Genomic DNA, 23,441 nt, shown 5'->3' on the forward strand with positions numbered 1-23,441 from the left:
TTGTTGGATGGATAGGCACAGAAACTAAAAAAGGAGCCATTTTTCAAGTGGGACTTGTAAATTTTTTTTGTCTGCAAACGGAAATTCTGAATTAAAACAAAAAAGAAAAAGAAATAGAAAAAGAAAAAGTAATGACTATTATTTTCCGACACGTCGGATTCAGTTCACTTGGACAGTTGGACTGAGATTCTACATGTCGCTAGCCACGTGCTGAACACGTAGATTGAAGATGTAAAAAACGTGTAGACAGATCGCAATGGAAGGATGCTTGGTCGGCGCTTTCTTGGAGAAAAAGGTTTTTTTTTTTTTAATATTGGATAATCCAACAAAAATTTTCCACACAATTTTTAGTAAATACCATAATAACATATTGCATCTTTGTTCTTTTTTTATAAATAGTAATTATATATATATATATTTTTAAAATTTATTATACTTAAAAAATTGATATTTTTTGGGAATAAAAAGTGATAATTTTTTTAATGTTAAATTATAAGTTTAGTCCATGAACTCTTAGTTTCGTATTTAATAACTCTATAAACTTGTAATTTTGTATCAAATAAGTTCATAAAGTTACGTTTAAAAGTGTTTATTATATTCCTAAAGTTTCTATTTTGTCCTAATAATAAGCTCATAACATATTCAACAATTTCAAAAATTAGTATATCTATTAAACATAAAATTGATTTTTTTTTTCTGCAATAGAATTCTAGACTTTCAATTTTGTGCCTAATAAGTTTGTGAATGAAAAAATATCCGATAGGTATGGGATCTATGGAGTACATAATTGAAAGTTTGATCTATTAAAAATAATATTGAAGGTTTGGGAATATATTTAATACTTTGCAAGTACCATTGGACACAAAACTGAAGTTCGTGGACTAAACTTATAATTTAACCATTTTGTAATAACCAAGTCCGTAAAAATAGTGTTATATGTTAAGCTTTATAACGTGGAGGCTCATGATAGATTTTTTTTAGTATTACCATTTAGAAGAGGTGAATATTCAGGGCAATTATAAAATTATTATATTTATTATTGAAATATAACTAATAAATAACAATATTAAGTCAAGATTAGCACTCTTCGTCTCTAAATTGGAGGTTCAATTTTTGGTCCATACATTTAGTTGCAGTAAAAAAAATGGTAGTATTAAAAGAATCCCATTCCTAGTCTGCTCCCTTCATTTTTTTTTTATAGCTTTTTGTGTAATTGAAAATAAAACTTTTTACAATTTTAGTGAAGAATTTTATAAATAAACAACTTTACTAATTTACTAATTGCAATTTGAAGTTTGTTGATTTATTTTAGGTGTCATTTTAAAGTTTTAAAAAGCGTCATAACAGGCCATATAATTTGGTTAACCATTCTAAAATATCTCTTTCACTGTCAAATCTTAAAAGAAGAAAAAATATATATTTTAAAGATTATAAAATTTTAAAGCATGCAAAAACGGCCTAATAGAATCTATAATGATCTACATAACTTGACTATACTTTCTCAAATGTCTTTATCAATCATCATTATCAAATGTCAACAAATTTCTCGAGTGACAGAGAGAGAAGTCGTAGATTTTACAAATTAGTATTTTTAAAGCGATGCAATAAAATTTATCAATCCATGTCGACAAAAACAAAAGCGCAAATGAAGATTGACAAATAACGAAGAAGAAGAACAAGTATTGTGTACAGGCAACTGTTCCTTGTACGTCAAAAGAAGTTCCAACCAACACCACCAAGACAATGTAAGAAGTTTTGATTTGTAAGAACATTGACTTTTGACAAATAATTTTGCTTCATAACATTGAATTAGCAACATTATTTGATGTTGCTGTCTATTTTTCTGGAACCAATGAATAAAGAATCTTCTAACTGTTTGGCCAACCACCAATTTGAATCCCCATCTGTACAGACCATTAATCCATCCATCCAGCCTCCACCAGAAAAAAAAGTGACAAGAAACCAGATGAAGAACATCAAGAACAAGAACATGAACATGAACAAGAACAAGAAACATGTTTTTAACTTCTAACCAACCACCCTGCTGACTTCAAACATTAGCAATCTAGCTGGGAGCAGCATCACAACAAGTAGATTCATATGCTGTGAAGCAACAAGCCGACTGAATCGTCTCAGCGACTCTCTTCCCGTTTGCAGCATGCCGGAGAAGTTGAACTGGTCCTGACTGAGGTTGATCGAAACAGCAGGCCGTTCGATCACAATTCCTATATCGACCTTGCCTGGAGTCACCAGAGCCCACCAGACCTTGCGCCTATGTTCTCTCCTCACTTTCCTTATGCGGTTTAGCTCTTGACGAATCACTCCTCGAACTGATTTTAGGTACGAACTCATATCGTGATCTCTTTGGATTGTTCCTCCAGAACCATAAGCGGACCGGTCGCTCAGGGTCTCGAGGGGATGAGGTGTGTTTAAGAATACCATCTGCGCTGCTCGGAGCTGCTTCTCTGCATCATCACTGGCATCAGATTGTGGACGGCTTAAGAGATACAGACCACTACCTGAAGGAAGGAGATGATGGCTTGGCGAAAACTTCTCATCGGGCTGCAGAATTAGAAACTCGCCCATCGGAGCGTACAACAACTTCTGCAGTTCATAAAATAGTTAGATCAGGACACTTTATCAAGTATTTGTATCATAGAAAAATCTGTTTGATCTGTATAAGATTTGAAGCTCACCTGGTTACTTAGACATGGATGATTCCTAAAGTTTCCATTGACAGCTTTAAGAAGTTCCGCGACATGGTTCGGATACTGGCATGAGAATGCTCGTGGTACTATGTCTCTATGTAATGTTACAGATTGAAGATGGTTTCGTGGCAGACCGAGTTTACGAAGTAAACGGTCACCTCCACACATTATTGATGGTGCACCAAATGTAATGACAGGAAGCAAGGAAGAAACTGGAACCGCATTTCTTATCAAGAGCATGAGATTCACGAGCAGCGCCAAGCTTCCCCCAAGAGAATGGCCAGTAAATCGAAAGGCTGCACGGTCACCGTGAGATTTTAGGTGTTGAAGAACATCAGGCAACATCTGTTCATACATTCCTTTAGCAGCCTCGTAGATTCCTCTATGGACAAGGACACCTAGTCCCTACATAATCGGCCATTTAAAACATATATCAGCTTGTTGCATAATTATAGATTCATCATATCTCAACATTTATGGCATACTATATACGCAACAGACTACAGCATTTGATTTAAAAGTTTAAAACATGCTTAAAACTAGCAAGAATTCGTACCTCGAACTTGACGGGTTCAAAAAGCAAATTTGCTTTCCAAGATGCCAGTGACTCAGATCCCTGCACCAAACGAAACAAAGACCATATAAATTAGACCAAATACATCAAATGATATAAGTGATTGTTAATGTTTAGAATACTGTTTTAGTGTAAGGTTAACATTTTGAAGGAAGGACCGAGATGCTCGGTTCGAAAAGATACAAAAGATCTTTAGAATCAATCAAATGCTAGCCTCCAATAGTCTCATGCCTGGCCTATTCTTTATTTTCATTCTTTTTTCTGGCTTGGGGAAGTAAGATGTACCTGAATGACGAAGAATCTTGTACTGCTCTCAACGTCATCGCATACGAACCATTCGCACGGTGAAGACCGAGTCGAATTCAAATCATCTGCAACAGCTTGCTTCACTTCCTCCTTTGCAGCAACAACAGCAGTAACCGAATCTGTGGTTGCCTTTAAAGAAGCCATCTCTGAGTTCATCATTTCAACATTATTCTGACTTTCTTTGAGTGAATCCTCAGATTTAGAGGATCTGAATGGAAGTATTTTTCTGGTATGAGAATGCAAATAAGAAGCAGCAGAGGCAGCAATATCATAAGCAGTAGATGCACTTATTTGATATCCATCCTTCTTCTTCCCTTCACACTGTTCATCATTATTTAGATCCATTCCAGCTTCTTTCGATTCAGCTGGCTCTTGGGTTTTCTCAGATTTCATAGCCAATTCCCTCTTTTCAATTGAAGACGTTATAAAGCGTAGACCATAATATCTCAGCAGATTCTTCGGCTGGATTAACAAAAATGAAATCGGGTTCATAAAAAAATCATCAACAAATGAATCAAAACTTTACTATTGGAGCTCGCTGATGCTCAAAAACATGTAATAGAAGGAAATTTATACCAACAAAAGATCAAAAATCCAAAAAAGAAGGATTCCAAATCGTTTTCTCAATTATTATAACTTAAAAAAGGCTATTGGAAAATGAAGCGAATTATCTTTCACGAATCAATTCGATTTTACGGTCAAAAGTCCGCTCAGAAAGCTTGATTAAACATACAAATCTTGACCTGGAGTTCTCTAATTTGGAAACCAAAATTACTTAATCGAATCAAATTCTGTTACCTTAATTTCGGGAATGGAGTATGCGATGCTCCCCAAATACGACATTTGAGCATACAGCCTCGCTTCGGCTAACGAAACCCGTCGAAGCAGTTTCGAAAACGAGTGCCTATCGAATTCGATCTCCTTTTCATCATCTTCTTCTTCCTCAACGATTCTGCAAGTATCACAGCCCTCTTCATCATCACAAGCAATTTCTTGATCCTCCACGTCACGCTCTTCTTCCATCTCTATTTTAATCTCTTCTTCTGCAATTCCCTGCTTCTCCTCCTCTCTCCACAGAGATCTCACCCGCAAGATCTTCATCACCCAGTTTTCACTACTCCCCTCCGATCCGGTTGCTACATTCTCACCTTCCTCCTCACCAACGACTCTCCGATCCTCTTCACTCTCCACCAAAACGGCGTCGTCCAGCGCCAAACCGCCACGCCTAGAATTCCCACCTTCCCCACCCCGACTCCACAGCGATTGCAAGGGATACTTCAAAGAAAACTTCAGAAACGAAGAAGTCGCTGAAGACGACGGCGGCGGCGACGGCGAAGTCATTTTCTGCGATTTCTCAACCGCAGTCGGCCGACCGGCAGTACTCACCTGAGAAGGATTCGCACGAACATCGAGAGCGGCATTCACTGATAACGACGAAGCCATCCCATGGATTCCTGGATTCAGACAGAAGCTATCCATCGTTTCGTTTTCTCAATGTAATTCTCTGATTTCCTATACAAAAGACTCTGTTTCTTCTTATGCCTTTTAGGTATGAATATTTTCGCAGATCAGAATCAGATTCTCCGATATTTATACGAGCATTTGCCGAATCAACGACGTTTACCACACAATCTTTGAATTTGGGTTGTCTTGTTGAACTCCGACGAGAAATTCGTAAAAGAAAAAAAAAAGTTTAGAGAGAGAAAGGAGAGGTAGAGAGAGAAGCCAGGAAACTGTGCATTTATAGACGGAGCAAGAGGAGGGCCATGCTATTTCCGTATCCAAACAGGTCACCTACCTTCCACGATTTTTCTTCTTCGTTCTTCAAACTATACGTCCATCAAACGACGTCGTGAGAAGCGGAGAGACCGAAACGACGCCGCTTTTGGGATAGCCTGTATTGGCTGTGAAGGAAGAATTTCGTGCGAAAGCGCGTGCGTGGACCACCCGCAGTTTCAAAAGCTTCTGGAGCTATCCGGATTTGGCCACGTCAGCGAGAGCGTGGATATCACGCGCGGAAAACAACACAGATCCCTTACGTGTCCGCAAAATCTACGTTCCTATCTTTCGGTATTAAGCAGCGTTTAGTTCGCTTTACACGACTTCTCATTAAGATCATCCCCGGACTCGCCTGCGAGTACAGACAAATTTGAAACTCGCCCGATTGGCCGACGCCTTGATTATTGGGTTTCCCACGTGTCGTGCTTGCGAGCCGTCCGATTTATACGAGACGGCAATCGACGATATTTTGTTTTCTCTTTTCCGGAAAATGGATAATTTCATTAATTTTTAATTTTATGAGATTGACTTTTGAATGGTATTTCAAATTATTTGTAAATTTTGTGTTTATCTTTTATTTTTTAAATTTTAGTGATATTATAATATTAGTTCGTTTTTAATTCTATAGATATTAAAATTTGTTTTCAAATCATTCCCTGATTTATTCTAATACTACATTTTAATTTGAAAATTAATAAGTAATATCTTGTCCTTTTTAAAATTTTATCAAATTGAATTTAAATAGCATTTCAAGTTATTTGTAAAGTTTCGTGATCGTCTTTTATTTTGAAGAATATAAATTTTACTTGATTGACTTTTAAATAGTATTTTATGTTAGTGTTTATCTTTTATTTTGAAGGGGAATTTTAGGAATGTTAGAATATTAATTCATTTGGAGTTCTATGGAGATTAAAATTCATTTTCAAATGTTATACAAACTTAATCAAATACAACGTTTTAATTTGAGAATTAATAAACTATCTTGTCATTTTTTTATGGAATTATAAATAGTATTTGAAGTTATTTGTAAAGTTGGAGGTTATCTTTTATTTTGAAAGGTAGGAATTTTATGGGATTAAATTTTAAATAGTATTTCAAGTTATTTTTAAATTTCATGGTTATCTTTTATTTTGAAGAGGTATTTTAGAGAGGTTAGAATATTAGTTCGTTTTGAGTTCTATGAAGACTAAAATTCATTTTCAAAATAGTTATATGGAGATTAAAATTCATTTTCAAATGGTTATCCAACTTAATCAAATATACACCGTTTGAGTTTGAGAACTAATAAGTAATATGTTACATATTTTTTTTATGTGAATGAATTTTAAATGAAATTTCAAATTATTTGTAAAGTTAAAGGTAAGGGTAGAATGTTATCATATTGGATTTTAAATATTATTTCAAGTTAATTTTAAAGTTCGTGGTTATCTTTTATTTTGAAGGGGTATTTTAGGGGAATATGAGTTCGTTTTGGTTTCTATGGATATTAAAATTCATTTTCAAATGTTATACAAACTTAATCAAATACAATGTTTCAATTTGAGAGAATAAATAATATCATGTATTTTTTTCATGTGATTGAATTTTAAATAGTATTTTAAGTTATTTGTAAATTTTGTGGTTTCTTTTTTTTTTAAAGGGTATTTCAGTGAGTTTAGAAAATATTAATTCGTTTTAAGTTATATGAAGATTAAAATTTGTTTTCCAAATCATTCCAAGACTTAATCAATTTGACATAGAATTAATATAAATATTATCTTGTCATTATTTAGTTGTTATGTGATTAAATTTTAAATAGTATTTCTAACTTATTGGTAAAAATTGACATCTTTTATTTTGAAGGATAGTTTAATGAGATTAGAGTATTAATTTTTTTGAGTTATATGAAGATTAAAATTAATTTTCGAAATGTTACACGAATTAATCTAATATGACAAGTTTATTTATTTTTCTCAAAAGTTATATTTAATTATTAATTTTCTTTAACTTTATGATATATTTTTAAGATCCTTGGAAAAATTTAAAACCTAAAAAAACAGAGAGAGAGAGAGGATACTCTTCAAATTTCTACTTCAGGTATTTTGAATCTTGTCAAGAGTTCAAAGAAGTTTCTAAAAAGTAAAAATTGAAATAAAAAAAGTTGCTGGTAAAGTAAGTATGATAATTAAAAATGAAAAAACAAAAAACAAAAGTATTATGTTAAATCTTTGTTATGTTATTTGGAGAATTTTTTTATTACTATAATTACTAATGACTTGGTGACATATATATTTTTCATGATAACTAATGATAATCTCTAGAATAATTGGAGTTATATATATATATAATTTGTTTTAAATAACCTATTTATATATGGAGCAGCGGAGCACTCCACAATTGAATTTTATGAACCGAAATAAAAAGGGGCAAAAAGGTCATCTTCAGAAAAATATTATATATATTGGAAGATGAAAAATATATAAATTAATAGACTTTAATGGACTTTTCCCTTCTATATATATATATATATATATTATTTTGAAAGTTTTTAGAAAGTGTATTTCATGGGGTATCCATTATACTTGTATAAATTAAGGTCAATAAATCGAAACAAAGTGTATATAAGTTACAGTTTTCTAATCTCATAAACTATACAAATTCAATTTCTTCATAACTTATTCTTCAATTTCTTTACTATTATATACTAATTTTTATAAATTATAGCCACATAAATTTATATTTGTATTTGTACTCTAAAAAAAATCATATTTATATGATTCATCATTTTGCAATAATTTAAGAGGTCACATAAATACAGGTTTTTTGTTTTCGAGTTCCATAAATTTATGCTTATTAAAATGGTGAATCAAACATGTGATTCAAAATTTTACAAGGGAATGAGGTAAATTCTCAACCTACACGTGACATGCTATGGTTGGATCTTCAGCCATACACGTGTCATTTCAGACAAGAATATTTACTTCGGTCATGAGATCTCCTCTCGAGCCGAACATGCATGATGACCGAGCCGACCAAATGTATAACTTGGGCTACTTCGCCTCAGCCCATTCTCAGACAACTTCCACTACAGCAGACCGCACTTCACGGCAACCTTAAAGAGCCGTTGAGGCCTTGTCGGGTTCTTTGCCTATAAATAGAATCATTCCTCTCTATCTTAAGATACGCGATCAAACTAATTCTCTCTCGAGTTGACTTGAACGCTTGCTAACTTTAGCATTGAAGTTTCTACTCTGTTTTGCAGGTCCTCTGCACGACATCTAGAACTCACTATCTAGCTCGTACTTGCCGATCCGAAGTTTGGAGACTTGATCAATTCTTGATCAAACAATATTAAAATGAACAACTTTATTTAAGTTATTACGAAATTTAATCCAATGAAATTAAATTTCAACAAAAGGAAATCTTTATCCTCGATCCAGCATTTTTGGTATGATTATTGTCATTAATTACATTTAATAAAAATAATAAAAAAAATGATAAACTTGTGGGTAATCTTAATGCTAACTAACTAATTCTTAGCCATGTAATTTGACGAGGAAGCCAATATTAATATTTGGTTTGTTTACTTAATTCTCTCCCATTAGAAACGAAATAAAACTAATGAATGTGAATAGACATCCAAATCAAAGGTATGGAACAACAAATTGTCTTAACATAGTAATAAAAAAGAATTAAGCAACCAAAAAAGGCCTATTAAAATATAATTTTGCTAATTCACGAGAAAACCTACCTCGGGCCACAAAAATCTCTAAAAAATAGTAGCTTATTAATCGAATGAAATTAAAATTTTAATACAAAATTTGATACTATTGGTCACTTTTAAAACGGCCCTAAGTTTGGCTACTACCTTAAATTTCCCTTTACCTAATATTATTAGTCCATGTGTTTGCTTTTGTGTAAAGTGGCTAGACTACCTTATTTTTCACTAATAAATGAGCAATAATTAGGTTAGTTTTATTGCCAATATTTGGGTCAAATTTATTTAAGTGTTTCTTTTATTTTATAATATTCATGCATTAGTTTTTAACGAGCAATAATTGGTGCAACTGGGATAGATTAAATTTAGTTAGATTATTTTTAATATTTGGATATTTCTTTTTAATGAGCAATAATTGGTCCTAAAAATATTTTTTTAGGGAGTGTTATAAAAGGTTTTTTTTTTCCTCTTCATTACAACATGTGGGATGAGAATTGAACTCACGACATGTTGGTGGGAGATATGTGTCAATTACCGCTGAGTTATATTCATTTTAGCTCCTAAAAAGTTAAGTTATTGCCATCTTTAGATTATCATTATTATTTGAGTTCAATCTTTAGGTTAAATTAGTTAAGCTTTTTTCTTCTAGTTTATAATATTTGGGTATCATTAGAATCTAACCCAAGTAAAAATAATTTAATCTTGCCAAAAAAGATTCATAATTAGATAAAAAAAAATAAACAGAAATATTAATTTCACAATTTATTTAAATTCAATTTTGTAATATTACAAAATGAGATTTTATTGATAAATTTGGTAGTCCACTTGTCAATATATTTTATTCTGGCAAAAAAAATGTGAAAATCATTCAAGTTTTTGTATGAACCAGAGTTATGTAATAATCTATATCTTCAATCATTTTCTTAAAAAAAAAATCTTATAACCAATAAAAAATCAGAAAACATTTAAAAAATTAAATTTAATGGTGAATCAGTAAAAAATAGGTGTGGATAGCATTTAAATATTATTCGTATGTGAGGGGAGACCGTGGGTGGTAGTAACTACCAAGGAGACAATGGAGTCCTATAAAATACTATAAAAATAAATATTTTCACAACATTATTGTAAATATATTATTAATTATTGAAACCGATTTTAAAACCTTTTAACCCAAGACTAAAATAAAAGTAGGAGAGGATATTTTTCCCAAAAATAGGAAACCGTCGCTTTCAAAATATCATACAATATTCTAACCAAACCTTTACAATATTCTAACCAAACCTTTCCAAAATTAAGGAAATATATTTTATCAACCAAATTAGTTTATTTAATTTTCTCAACGCCTTTTTTGACTGCCTAGTCACATTATTAAATATTATGTAAGATCGATGACAAAATGATAAAATAAATTTGAATATTATAAGTTTGAAAATATTGAATTTATATTTTATGTTAGTATAGGTTTTCAAGTCTTCAACTTTTCCACCTACGAGGGGACCAATTTCATCTTTAAACAATTAAATAATCTTTTATTCAACTTAAAATAAACTATGAGATTTTGAGTAAAAAAACCATGACGTTGATGCAATTTTTCTGGGAAGCTGGTTGAACCGGAAGTCGGGGTTAACTGAACCATATTCTCCAAGTGGTTTGACCATAGAGAGATCAAGGAGAGGTTGTGTCTTGCTAGGATGACCTAATTGGTTATGAATAGGAGAATGACGAGACCTTATTGTTTGGAAGATTGAGAGAGTTGATAGTCTACATGAGATTTTGGCTCCGAAAGTTGAGGCGAAGGCAACTTGCAAAAAGAGAAGATGAGTTGATGCAAAAATGGTGTCAGCCTACCAGCCTACCACACTCCGATACTTAAGTCAATATATGAGTTTAAGAGAAGAGAAGTAAATAGTGTCTTAACAAGAAATGACCAACTTTGAAAGGTCGGGGTCCTTTTCTGTTTATAGGAGATGTGGTAGTGCAAACACATGATGGCAGCATACATGTGATCCACGCTATAACTTGCACTATGGCGTGACTTGCTAAGGCCGACTTATAGGTCAAGCTATAACCGACCTATAATGGTAGTTGAAGTGAAGTCAACCTATAAGCCGCTCAATATGGCGTGGAGATGGCTGCATACCTATAAGTAGCCCAATATGGGGCGAAGGTGGTTGCGCACCTATAAACTGCCCAATATGGCGCGTACGTGTCTGCACACTTATAAGTAGCCCAATATGGGGCGAAGGTGGTTGCTCACCTATAAACAGCCTAATATGGGGCAAAGGTGGTTGCACACCTATAAGCCGTCCAATATGACGCATAGGTGTTTGTACGCTTATAAACTGCTTGATAAACCTTGATTAGAGGCTAAAAAGTGTTATATTGTTATGCTTGTTTACTAAGGTTGAAAGCATATGTTCATACCTATAAATTAGTGAAAATACGCATATTATGTGTTTAAAGACTCTGGCACTTAGACGAACGTAGGTAAATGCAGGTTAAATGATGAAAATATGGTTGTTTTTGTAGAAAAATCAGGATTGTTGATTAAAATACGCTAGTCACATTATTTTGAAATTTCCTGCAGATACACAAATGCGTTAGCCACATTTCTTGTTCAAAATGTGAAAACGTTGCGTTTTAACACACTTTGACCAAACCTTTCGTGAAGGTCAAATGCTCACACGACTATTCCACATATTTGACAAGAGGAAGTCAAATTGTGTTTGTTCCAAATATCTTCTAACCTCTCAAAATCTCTTCAAGAAAGTTAGATACCAACTTCCTAGCTGTGAATTTCTCTGACAAAATGCAACATCCAACTTATAAATACAGCTTCCAAGAGATCAATGCATCACAATTCCAGCTTTTGAGTTTTCTTTCTAAGTTTTTATCAACTTAGTTTTCTTTTTCGGCATTGAAGTTTTGTTTAGTTCCTTAGTTTTGTAATTGTTGTTTCTTTTTAATGCTATTTGATATATGTTGAGTGTTGATTTATATAAATAAATTTTAATTCTTGTTAGGGCTAATCATCAGGAATGCGATTTTGATATGACATTGTTTATATATGTCTGTCCAAACTTATTATATAAAACATGATATATAATGAAATTTTCTTTTGATTTTTAGATTTACAATTTAAATATGATTTACAATTTAATAAAGAATTTACTAATACCTTAATAAACTATAGTCAACAATTTAATGTTAAACAATGACAGCCCCTAAAATGAGTATGGGCCTAGTTTGAACGAATCTAAAATTCAAGGTATAATAGCTAAGTCCATCCATAAGCTATTTTGATTAACTTCATATAATTTATTTTATAAATAAATTGACATGAGAGCTGCATAAACTCAACAATTCGAACACAAATTCAAGCATGGTTTAATTTTGTTTGGGGTAAAACTACCTGAGACACGTGGAGGACGTTTATTGGTGTTTAAGAATTAAAATTTCCCAGCTCCACCTCGAACCTGCCGAAGAGGTCAGGTTCGCCCATGGGGAAAAGGCTGCGTACATGTCGAAGTCCGATTTGAGGGAGGACCGACCTACTCGGAACCCGACAGGTCCGATATGGGAAAAAACATGTAACCGCCGGTTGTGAGTGCTGTCGGATCCCCCACCTATGAATAGAGGGCCTCATTTCACGCTCGAACTAAATACGGAATCCGACCTATACTGACTTGAGTGTCGGAGTGTTTACCCTCTTGTACAAGTCCACTATAGTGTTCAGGTCGAGATCGGAGACCGGATTCGAGCTTGGTTCGTGAAGTATCGTTGTGCAGACCTTGGCATAAACAAACTTGGTAGGACAACCGTTACCATCATCATCATCATTATTTTTTTATACAAATTTAAATAACTGTTACGATCATTAGATTCAATGGTTTGAACCACTCCTGCAATTGTTGAATTAAAAAAAAAAACTCTTTAACATTTTAGATATTATAATATTATTATGAGTTTAAATACTATTTTGATTCATATACTTTTGACTTTGGTTCATTTCAGTACCTATATGTTCAATTTTTATTCATTTTAGTCTTAGTAAAACAATTATAGGTTTGTAACTTCTTAGACACTTTTTCCATGAAGTATATGATTGATGATTTAATTGGTTCAACAGCAAATGGTGGGCCAAGCCAAGAGGAATGAGTGACATGAACCTCATACCTCGCCCACTATTGCAGTTGGGTAAGTAAATTTGACATTATTTTACTTCATCTCAGTTATCAAGTATCTCATATAAATAATAATTATAAAATGTGAAGCCTACAAATAACGAGTGGGAATGAAATTGATGAAGTTATAGAAGAGAAATGAAATTATACCATTTAAGTAAGAGATTATAAAGTTTGAGAGGTTATAAAATTTGAGGGTGATACACCATTTTATTTTTATACTTCCAAAAAGTGACAAATTTAGTCCCTATTTGTAAATTTTTAATATAACTTTTATGCACAATGAAAATCCTTTAATGCAAATTTATAGTTACATTTCAAAAAATTTAATAAATGAAGTGTCATAATAAAATTATGATCGAAATACATGAGATAAAAATATAAATGATTTGACCAAAATGATAACTTTTTAAAAGTATATGGATCAAAAGGGACGTTTCAAGAGTTAAAAAACTAAAATGAACTAAAGTTAAAGGTACATGGGCATCTAAGAGCCCCTTTTTTTTAGGAAAGCCGATCCATGTGGTAGAGGGCGAACCAAAGGACAACGTGCTTGTGTTGGAAGTGAGCAAACGAGTGAACGAACCAACGTACTTGTGTTGGATGCTTCGAACTTCTGGGCCATAGAAACTGCAGTGGAGTCTCGTGACTCGAGTGTAGGGTAAATCTGCTGCCACGTCTTGATAAAACTTTACTCGATTCTTGAATCAAAACAAACATTTTAAAAATACAGGTATTGGTTTTAAAATGAACCAAAACAAAGGAGGAAAATATTATTTAAATCTATTATTATGTTGATGTTCGAGTCTAACTAAACATTCAAAATCGAACCGAAAACCGAACGCTTAGACCGTAGGTTGAGTGAATTTTTGACAAACCAGTGAAATTGGCCCTCCCGTTCTTTCTAATCGGACCCTTCAACGGAAGAATTCTGTAAGCTCCGGCGAATCTCCTGCGGTGGCTCAAATTCTTCATCTCCGGTAGGAATTCTCGGAAATTTCTGATTACTTCTCTTTCTTTTCATCTTTAATGGCTTGTATTTTGTCAACAGATTATACGAACAATTTTTTAGAACGCATTTACTTCACTTTTCTGAGACTCCACTCTGAAATTTCCCTTTCCGTTGCCTGATGTTGTAACTTTCTCATTAGGGTTTATCTTCTTTCCCTCGAGCTCGTGGTATAATTAGTTGTGATTCTTTCTTCCCGTGAAGTCGGAAATTTCTCTGTAAATATTTCAATTTAACTCCATACCCTAATTATTTTGATTATTTCGTTAGTGAAGATGAACAATCCATCTGCTGGGCCGTCCTCAAAGCAAAGAACTGGATCGTCGCAGCCCTCGGAGACTTCTTTTAAGCGCAAACGAGGGGTTTTCCAGAAAGAATGTAACTGCCATTCTTTTTCTTCCTTTTTTCTTTTTTCTTCTTCAGCATTAGTTTGTATCTGTAAAAATGTAATTATGCGTTCCTCTGTCTTTCTAGTGCAGCACATGATGTATGGATTTGGAGATGACCCCAATGTAAGTGAAGTTTTCATATAATAATAATTTTGTTTTGACTTATATAAGCAAGATGGTTACGTCTGTTTCCTTGGTTTGTTCTGATCTTCCATGGCTGTATATTTTTTGTTGGAATCAAATTTGAGTAGATAATTTTTAGTTGTTTGGTTCTTCTTGGGATTCTAGGACAGGTAGGTGGGCATTCTTTGAAGATATTGGCAATAATTACTGCGAGGATCTTTGATCTCATAAACTTGTCATAGGAAGGAACAGACATCTCTGTGACTTGTGAAAATTTTGGAAGAAACTGATCAATGTTCTTTGTATTTCCTAGAATTGAGCTCAAGCTTCCAATCCTGTAAATTAAAATAGTTAAATAAGATAACAAGCAAGCCAAAAGAATGGAATTGCAATATCGAAATTCTGGAGTTTTTTAAAATGGCTGGTTGCTGTGCTTCTTAAAGTTTATTAGGAGCTTCGACAAGAGCTTTACGGGCTGCTTCTCTCTTTAGTCTAAGTTCTTAGCAGATCAGAAGTACAGTGGGAGCAAGGGAAAAAAATCTCTAGAGTCTTTTGTGCCCTTCATCTATGGTTAAAAAATATATTCATGAGTTTTTGTATGCTGCATTACAGCCCCTTCCAGAATCTGTAGCACTTATGGAGGACATTGTTGTGGAGTACATCACCGAACTGGTGAGAATTTCTGTGCAGTTATTAAGTCTCCATTGCTAAACAAACGTGGTCTAGTTAGGATTATCTGAAGTATATGTTATTTTCAGGTGTATAAAGCCCAGGAAATTGGATCAAAAAGGGGAAAACTTTCCGTGGAAGACTTTTTGTACTTAATGCGAAAGGTATGTTACATACTTTCCTTCTGTCTATTTCCATATGATTGGATGAATTTAAATTCTTTTGTTCGGCTGTGCATCATGGCATCCTTTTGCTGAAGTAATTGAAATTTTTAAGTGGCGGCTGCAACTATGTATAGAATTTGTATAGACCATTCTACTGTGTGTGTTATTATTTATATTCTTTTCCCTGGATTCTGCAAGCTTATGTACCAGCTTTTGTTACAGATCTTCATTTCAAGTTTAATTTCTACGTTTTTCTGATTACATAAACAGATTAGCTTCATTGTTTGGATCTAAAATTAGGTGCAGGCAAAACGTTACATCCCATATCTTTCCCAAATGGTCTTGGTTTACAGGGTTACTCCACATTAAGCTCTGAGTTTGTCACTACCAATTTGAAAACACGGAAACAATTTTAATTTGGATGAAAGTTCGTCGTAGAAAAGCTTATTGGATAGAATTTATGTTAGATGAAAAAAAGGTTCATATCCCAGTTGCCATCGTTCAACAAAGATTCTACATCAAAACTTAATCTAAATGACTTTCTAAAATGTAGGACCCGCGCAAACTTAACCGCTCTACCGAACTGTTGTCGATGAACGAAGAGCTGAAACAGGCAAGGAGGGCTTTTGAGATAGATGAAGACAAGCTGAAAAAGGCTTTTGAAGAAGAAGACAAGTTGGATCAGTAGGGTTACATCAAACATCAAAGTATCATAGAAAGATATTTTGATGGCCATTTGCTGCATGGACAAAGTACCTCTCAATGTGGTTTCTTGTCATTTTAAAAGTCAACCGACAGGTCTTTGAACTATCTTCTGTCGTGTTGACCTTTCTCTGCAGCTCAAAGCTTCCATGGTAGACAGGGCAAAGCAAGCAATTAGTTTCAATTAATGTAATTTAATCCACTTCTCCTCTGCCTTAGAGGTGGGGGCTTCCCTATTGTACACACACCTCTTTTGGCTTGAGCTTCACCAAGATTTGGTATTTCGATAACGATATAGTATTACGATAAGGTTGTTGTTAAGACATTATATATCTGTCGTAAAAGTCAAATGTTCGAATTCTCACGTCATATTGTTAAATCATTTTAAAAAAATAAATCTAGAGCTAATTAGTTTTGCATATTTTGAGAACGTTGGAGATAACACATATGTTGTTAGACCTACCATCTACAACACTAACGTGTTTAACATTTCAAATTTAGCTATCTACTATGTATAATTTAAGGACAAAAGAATAATATTGATACCTAAACTATTTCTTTTAATTTTTTTCGAGAAAGTCGTCGAAAGAGATAGATACATATTTTTCTCGACACCGAAACAAAGTCTACTTTTGTGGATACTTTTGGGAGTATATTATTTATTTATGACATTGTATTCTAAAAATTCATTCAAATCTTATGTGAGCTTGTTCATGATGGAAGTTTTGGAGTCATGCTTGCAACACTCTTTTTGTAAATGTCACAAAATATATGTTGCCAATCACAGTAGAAGTAGAGCTATTTTCTATGTGATTTTAGGGTGTGTTTGACATCATTTTTTATTGGTGAAGAGTAGTTTAACAAATTAAAGATAATTTTTGTTTAATGATATGGATTTACATGGATAAAAAATGATTGAGACATCATTAAACAGATCAGTTTTGGCAGGTTGGAATCCCCAACCCTAGAATTGAAAAAAAAAAAATAATAATGAAATAAGACAAATCAATTTTGAATTAGTTGACATTAACTCATCTTCACTGTATTAATTCACACATCAAAGTGTCATAAAAAGAAGTCAATCATGATACAATAATTAATATTGTGCTTATAAATATCACTCTAGAACAAACTATTTAGTCTACTAAAACTCGAAATAAATGCGGTGGTGTTACTTTTTCTTAAAGACTTTTTTTTTTTGAATTCAATATGTTAGGATAAAGATTCGAACCTCTGACTTTTTGGTTAACGATATATGTTTTAACGAGTTCAAATATCTATTCTTCAATAATTAAAAAGATGATTCTCGTTCCCTCCGTGAGACAAAGAACACTATGCAACCCAACCAAACCATATCCACTTTTAACTAATAGTGTTCTTAATTATTCAAGTGCCAGATAATAATTTATCTTCATAGTTTCCCTTGTTAAGAAGGATGTGACATATAATGTCCAAATCATCTTTAATAAAAAAAAGGCTTAAAAAAACTAAAGAGTGTTGGTGGTCAAAACAATTAAATGAATTGTATTCCTTCTTTCCAATATTTTGTTGAACTTATCTAGTAATATATTTGTAAACCAATTAGAGTTATCAATTAAGGGTGTTCAAAAAACTCGAGAATTCAAGCAACCCGAATAACCCAATCCACAGAATTAAGTTGGATTAAAAATAAATTTGGGTTGAATTTTTTAAGAGTCGAAAATTCGATTCGATTATTGAGTTAAATGAAGTTTTGGTTGGTTCAACCCGAACTGAAAAAAGAAAAAAAGAAAAAAGGGGTAACTCAATGACTCAACCCGAAAGTCAAGGATTGAGTTTGATTAGCCATTAATTTCAATTCCATCATTACATGAACAGGTCAACCCGAATTTTCATCCTGACCTAACCCAACTTATGTACACTCCTACCACCAAATAAATGTTGAGTTCAATATAAAATAATATTAATTAATTTATTAAAATTTTGTAATAAAATTTGTAAAATTATTATTTTAGTATAATTTATAATATATTATATTTTAGACGTTGTAAAATTTTTTTAAAAAATTGATCCATTTATTACCTATAATAGTATATTTATCAAAATTTAAATCTAATTAGGGATTTTAAAGTTTCAAATTCTCTGAAAGTATTGAAAATGTTGTTTTCAAAATTTTAACTATTTGGATCACAAAATCCAAAAATCCAAATTACTTGCCAAAAGAGGCCCTAAACTCTCCGAAAAGAGAGGCATCAGCTAAAAATATGAAAGATCAATATGATTATAGATAACATGTTAAATAAATCAATCAAAACTTCTGCAGGGCTCAGCGATACCAAATTTTTGTAATGATCCTCCACATGCTACAGCCTACTACAATGGGTATACATTCTTTGAGCACAACAAAAAAAAAAGGAAAAAAATAAATTGCAAAATCTATATAATGGGCCCTACTACTAACCCAGAATTTTCTGGATATTTGTCTTCTGATCCTCTGTTAATGATGTGGGAAATAGGACCTCAAATGTGACATAAAGATCCCCTTTCTTTGTGCTGAAATGCAGTGGCATGCCCTCTCCTTTGAACTTCCTAACTTCTTTGGGCTTTGTGATTCCCTAAATAATAATCAAAGTAACAGAAGTTAGTTTGGAGTGGAATTCATCTGTAAAGGACTTGATGGATGGTAAAAGGTATTATGCATAAGAATGATGGCTTACCTTTGTTCCGATCTCTACTAAATGTTCGTCGAGGTGTTTGAGAGTTTTCTCGAAACCGACGAGAGCTTGAACCTAATAAATTGAAGTGGTTCAAATATATTAACTTTGAGATTCAAGAAGACGCCAAGGAAAGCGAATTTGTGTGGTTGGAAGTCAAATGGGGTGAAATTTCAGCAAAAAGGAAGGCAGATCACAAGCATCCTAAATGATGAACCATCTTGAAAAGATTGACATTTTGATTTGGATGAAAGCATGTCCATGACTCCCAAAAGTTTTACTCAGCAACATGCATGCAAGTAATATAAAGTTTAACAGCCATAGGGTTGTAAAAGCCTATAAAACCAAAATAAACCACCAAATATAAAGATTTTCACCCATGAAAATCTTCAGAAACTGGCCAGAACATCAATGGCTCAAAGCCAGTTCAAAAAGGCACGTACACATAGTCTTATCGATATCACAAGAATTGAATGATGCACAAACACACACTAATAAGAACAGTAAATTAAGTCTGCATCCTAAAATTTAAATTACCAGAGTGATGGTGACAGTGGCGTGCAAGTCATCGTTTTCCCTTCTGAAAACATCATGTGGTGCGGTACGGATGCGGAACTGTTAAACATGAAGTAATGATTTTCAAAATTTTCAGCAAATACAATCACAATGGAACTAACTAAATAAATGGTAAAAGAACTAACTCTTAGATCTCCAGGTTCTCCATCTATCATAGGCTCACCATCTTCATAGAAAGTGACCTCCTACAAACACCAAATGATCCTTTATTCATAAAAGGTGACATTTACAAATATTATCCATTTGAATGTTAGTGCAATCAAACTTAGAAATTCGAAGGTTATAGAAACACTTGTTTAGACAATATTATAACTTGAAACAATATGTTTAATCATTCTCTCTCTAGAACACTCCAGAAGAAGATTTGTGTAGCTTACTTGCCCATCTTGCATCCCTTTCTCAATATCAACAGTAACGAAATATCCTTCTCTTTCAAATTTAACATTGGGGCATTTCTCACAGACCTGAAAGAGTAAGAGAGGGCAGCGTAATAAAAGCTTCAGTAACTTCAAAAACCACCAGTCTCAAAAGAGAAAAATAAGGGGTGCAAGTGCAAGAAAAATTAAATCTGTAAACAAGTGTTTGTTGCTTTTGTAAGAAATGTAGTTAAACAACTACACATACTTGTTCTGTCATCTGTTGGAACATTCCAGGACCAATCTGCTTGTGATAGACTTCATTTCTACAATTACACCGCCTCTTACCTGGCGCTGGCTTTAATATGTTCTTCTCCCTCCACACCTGGAATCCAATGTCTCCGATAACAGCCATTAGCAAATTTTTCAGACAATGGAAGTCTGAACATTTCAGATATTAAAGAAGCAAAATGCAAACCAGGCAAGGAGAAAGCTCTAAACATAAATAAAGAAAAAATAGTGGAACATCACCATTAGAGTGGTAGAATGAAGCTCCAAAAGTGTGAGCCAATAAGTTTCGAAATTAGAATAGATAAAGAAAAAACAGTTTCAGAGGAGCAAATATGTTTTGGAGAATATGAAAGAGACCAAAGCCGTTTATTGGTAGTGGTAGGTATTGATGACTTTGGGATGGGAGGGGCCCAAGGTTTAAATGGTGAACGTAGGAGACAGAAACTTCATCTGAAGCACAGTTTTGAAAATAGTTTGCTAAAATAAGATTTTGATCGAATGAAATTACAAGGTAAAAATATTTACAAAGTTGAAGGAATGGCAGAAGTCCTCTTCGATAGAAACAAATCAAGGAAAGATTCTCATCACATAACTCCTACATCCTTCTCCTCTACTAAGAACAGCCTGCAACTTTTTTTTTTCTCTAACCACACTTCCCATAAAATGGCTCTAATAGCATTAGGCAGTCTTTGTTTTCTCCTAAAGTATGGCCACATAAAACAAAGAAAAAATAATTGCAAGTCCTGCAAGACATATACACCAATCTATGAAACATGCAAAAAATTATAATCCAAAGCTTTAGAGGGCAATTTAGGAAAAGGTGATCCGTAGTTTCAATTTCTGGTTTACAAATACACAATAATTAAAAGAAAGACGTGGATGACAGCATTTCTTCTGAACTCTATCATGGATATCAATTATCAAGCCCCCTAACAGAAGGGTGTCCATACAGCAAAATTTGACTTTCTCAGGATGCAAACTCCTTTTCTTTGACATTAAAGCCAATAGGAGAGTTATTGTAACTCCTTTTCCTAGCTAGGGAGGTTATCCCTTCCTTCCCTTTATGTAATTCTTCTTTCTTGTTTGTAAGAGATCGGGCCCTTAGGCAAATAGACAATTAGTCCTAGCTAGGGAGGTTGTCCCTTCCTTCCCTTTATGTAATTCTTCTTTCTTGTTTATAAGAGATCGGGCCCTTAGGCAAATAGACAATTAGACCAAGTCGTTTCCCTCCTCCAAAAAAAATTGCATGAAAACACCTCCCACCCCACAATGTGATACTACCCCGGAAATATTGAGCAATTATGTAAAATGCAATAGGAAAATGTCTTACCTTCAATGAACCACCCATGTAGAGATCTTCTAATGAAGCATCCAATTCCACAATTACATCATCACCTTTTGGAATTTTCTCTTCCTCTTCCATGTTACTTCCTCCTCCACCAAAAAACCTTCGAAATTACAATGTCACTACTCGGTACTCACGCATATTGTCAATTTTAAAATCAAACTATTACATAACCCCCAAAGTAATACAAGGAAGTGCGTATCTAAACTCAATTGGACAAATTATAGATGGAAGATCATGGCTAAACCACCATATAGGCATGCTATTTAATAAAGACAGTTACACCAATAATGCGCTTCATTTACCAAATAAACATCAAAAGCTGTAATGATTATGCGAACCTCAACTTAATTGGAGAAGATTCAACATGCAATGATAAATTAACTTACTGGCTAAAAATATCTTGAATGTTCATTCCCATCCCTCCACCTCCACCTCCACTAGCAGCATGCTGTTTCAGACCCTCCTCTCCATACCTATCATATATGTTCCTCTTCTCCGCGTCGGATAGAACCTCATAAGCTAAATCATAATCATAAAACCAAATTAATAATTCGGGAAGCTAAGGCTCATTTGATAATCTGTTTTCTTTAATTTGTTTTGTGTTTTTAAAATTTAACTTATAAACACTGCTCCACCTACCTGTTTCTATTTTGTTATCTGTCTTCAACTATTTTGTTATCTATTTTTTCAAAATTTAAGAAATTTCGAAAACTTCTCTAAAAACTTGTTTTTGTTTTAATATTTGACGAAAGAATCAAAATGTACGAACATACCATAGAAATTGTGAAAAAGAAACAAGCATAATCTTCAAAAGTAGAAAACAAAGAACGAATGGTTATCAAATAGGCCTAAAAAGATATAGTATCACAATCTTCAAAAAAATAAATAAAGATAAAAAAAAGGAACAAAAATTACCATTGTTAATCTCCGCAAATCGCTTATTAGCTTCCTCATTTCCCTGGTTCTTATCAGGATGGTACTTGAGCGCGAGCTTCCTATAAGCCCTTTTGATCTGCTCGTCCGGCGCACCCCGCGGCACTTGCAGTATATCATAGTAACTCTTCCTGAATACAATACAACAAAAATTCACAGAAGCCGATATGAAATAGCCATTGTTGTGAAGCTACAGTGCCCATTCGGCAAAAACCGACCGAAATGATTGTTCAGTCATTTAACTAGGAATTTACCCTGCAATGGCGGAAAGAACGTAGCAGAGGGCACAAACAACGAAGAGGAGCTTCGTTCTCCGCTGCGCCATCTGGAAGTGCGTGAAGTGGTGGAAGAAACAGAAAGTTGAATCGGATCTCTGTAGGAAATGATTCAGAGTTTGCGGATTCGATCACAGATCAACCAAACACATTACTAGATTTTCACGAAGATCGAACGAACTTCTTCCTCGTTTCTCCCTGAATCTCTCTCTCTCTCTGGAATTCAGAACCGGAGTCGTTCCCAGAACTTGGTCGTCGAGTCGATTCCACGAAACAAAAATATGCCGAAGCGAACGACTTTCCCCAGTCACTACGCTGGGCGACGTGTTCTTCTTACGAACGGACCAATCAACGCGAGCCTAATGAATTTCGTCCAATCATAATCTGCCACGCGGGACATCGCTTTTTCCAGGGCCTGTGGACTGAATAATATTTCTTAAATAACTAATATATATGTTAAATTACTATTTTGGCCTAAAAGCATTTTATTTTTAGTTTTTCTTTTCAGGTTTCACCTATTTCCTTCCGTCATTTTTTAAACGTTTCAAACTCTAAGCAAGTTTTTCCTCAACAAACAAAAAAAAGTAGCTTCAAAAAACTTGTTTTTGTTTTTTAATTTTCGCTGAGAATTCTTGTGTTACGAAGAAAGCCGAAAAAATACTGAA

The 23,441-nt window shown here is 33.6% G+C and overlaps 3 protein-coding genes across 4 annotated transcripts; 1 reads left to right on the forward strand and 2 right to left on the reverse strand.

Moving 5' to 3' along the window:
* Positions 1 to 1,737: 1,737 nt before the first annotated feature.
* On the reverse strand, positions 1,738 to 5,312 carry LOC111020427 (alpha/beta-Hydrolases superfamily protein). The gene is made up of 5 exons (XM_022297108.2): positions 4,387 to 5,312; positions 3,568 to 4,050; positions 3,265 to 3,324; positions 2,697 to 3,113; positions 1,738 to 2,604 (listed from the first exon to the last, which is right to left on the reverse strand). The coding sequence occupies exons 1-5, from the start codon at positions 5,065 to 5,067 to the stop codon at positions 2,029 to 2,031; spliced, it is 2,217 nt and encodes a 738-aa protein (XP_022152800.1). The 5' UTR covers positions 5,068 to 5,312; the 3' UTR covers positions 1,738 to 2,028.
* An 8,745-nt stretch (positions 5,313 to 14,057) lies between these two features.
* Positions 14,058 to 16,668, forward strand: TAF13 (TBP-associated factor 13). 2 transcript variants are annotated; one of them, XM_022288835.2, is made up of 6 exons: positions 14,058 to 14,228; positions 14,528 to 14,635; positions 14,732 to 14,769; positions 15,382 to 15,441; positions 15,528 to 15,602; positions 16,156 to 16,668. In XM_022288835.2, the coding sequence occupies exons 2-6, from the start codon at positions 14,533 to 14,535 to the stop codon at positions 16,288 to 16,290; spliced, it is 411 nt and encodes a 136-aa protein (XP_022144527.1). In that variant the 5' UTR covers positions 14,058 to 14,228; positions 14,528 to 14,532; the 3' UTR covers positions 16,291 to 16,668. The 2 variants fall into 2 exon arrangements, with proteins under 2 accessions (XP_022144527.1, XP_022144536.1); XM_022288844.2 differs by having other exon boundaries at positions 14,533 to 14,635.
* A 1,872-nt stretch (positions 16,669 to 18,540) lies between these two features.
* Positions 18,541 to 23,074, reverse strand: ATERDJ3B (DNAJ heat shock family protein). The gene is made up of 10 exons (XM_022294827.2): positions 22,756 to 23,074; positions 22,484 to 22,632; positions 21,955 to 22,087; positions 21,551 to 21,668; positions 20,198 to 20,314; positions 19,951 to 20,037; positions 19,699 to 19,758; positions 19,535 to 19,612; positions 19,001 to 19,072; positions 18,541 to 18,898 (listed from the first exon to the last, which is right to left on the reverse strand). The coding sequence occupies exons 1-10, from the start codon at positions 22,824 to 22,826 to the stop codon at positions 18,740 to 18,742; spliced, it is 1,044 nt and encodes a 347-aa protein (XP_022150519.1). The 5' UTR covers positions 22,827 to 23,074; the 3' UTR covers positions 18,541 to 18,739.
* Between the last annotated feature and the right edge of the window lie 367 nt (positions 23,075 to 23,441).

This window comes from Momordica charantia, assembly GCF_013281855.1.
Source record: "Momordica charantia cultivar OHB3-1 chromosome 9 unlocalized genomic scaffold, Mcharantia_2.0 BLBB01000009.1, whole genome shotgun sequence".
Lineage (NCBI taxonomy): Eukaryota > Viridiplantae > Streptophyta > Magnoliopsida > Cucurbitales > Cucurbitaceae > Momordica > Momordica charantia.

What these genes read in the sequence shown, in the direction of transcription:
- LOC111020427 (XM_022297108.2), bottom strand. Translation starts at nt 5,067, where the DNA reads ATGGATAGCTTCTGTCTGAATCCAGGAATCCATGGGATGGCTTCGTCG. An exon ending in ACTCCATTCCCGAAATTAAG is followed by an intron (nt 4,051 to 4,386) that starts GTAACAGAATTT and finishes TTGTTAATCCAG; the next exon opens with CCGAAGAATCTGCTGAGATA. An exon ending in CAAGATTCTTCGTCATTCAG is followed by an intron (nt 3,325 to 3,567) that starts GTACATCTTACT and finishes CGTTTGGTGCAG; the next exon opens with GGATCTGAGTCACTGGCATC.
- TAF13 (XM_022288835.2), top strand. Translation starts at nt 14,533, where the DNA reads ATGAACAATCCATCTGCTGGGCCGTCCTCAAAGCAAAGAACTGGATCG. An exon ending in TGGAGTACATCACCGAACTG is followed by an intron (nt 15,442 to 15,527) that starts GTGAGAATTTCT and finishes TGTTATTTTCAG; the next exon opens with GTGTATAAAGCCCAGGAAAT. An exon ending in TTTTGTACTTAATGCGAAAG is followed by an intron (nt 15,603 to 16,155) that starts GTATGTTACATA and finishes TCTAAAATGTAG; the next exon opens with GACCCGCGCAAACTTAACCG.
- ATERDJ3B (XM_022294827.2), bottom strand. Translation starts at nt 22,826, where the DNA reads ATGGCGCAGCGGAGAACGAAGCTCCTCTTCGTTGTTTGTGCCCTCTGC. An exon ending in TCCAACAGATGACAGAACAA is followed by an intron (nt 20,038 to 20,197) that starts GTATGTGTAGTT and finishes TTACTCTTTCAG; the next exon opens with GTCTGTGAGAAATGCCCCAA. An exon ending in AAGGGATGCAAGATGGGCAA is followed by an intron (nt 19,759 to 19,950) that starts GTAAGCTACACA and finishes TGGTGTTTGTAG; the next exon opens with GAGGTCACTTTCTATGAAGA.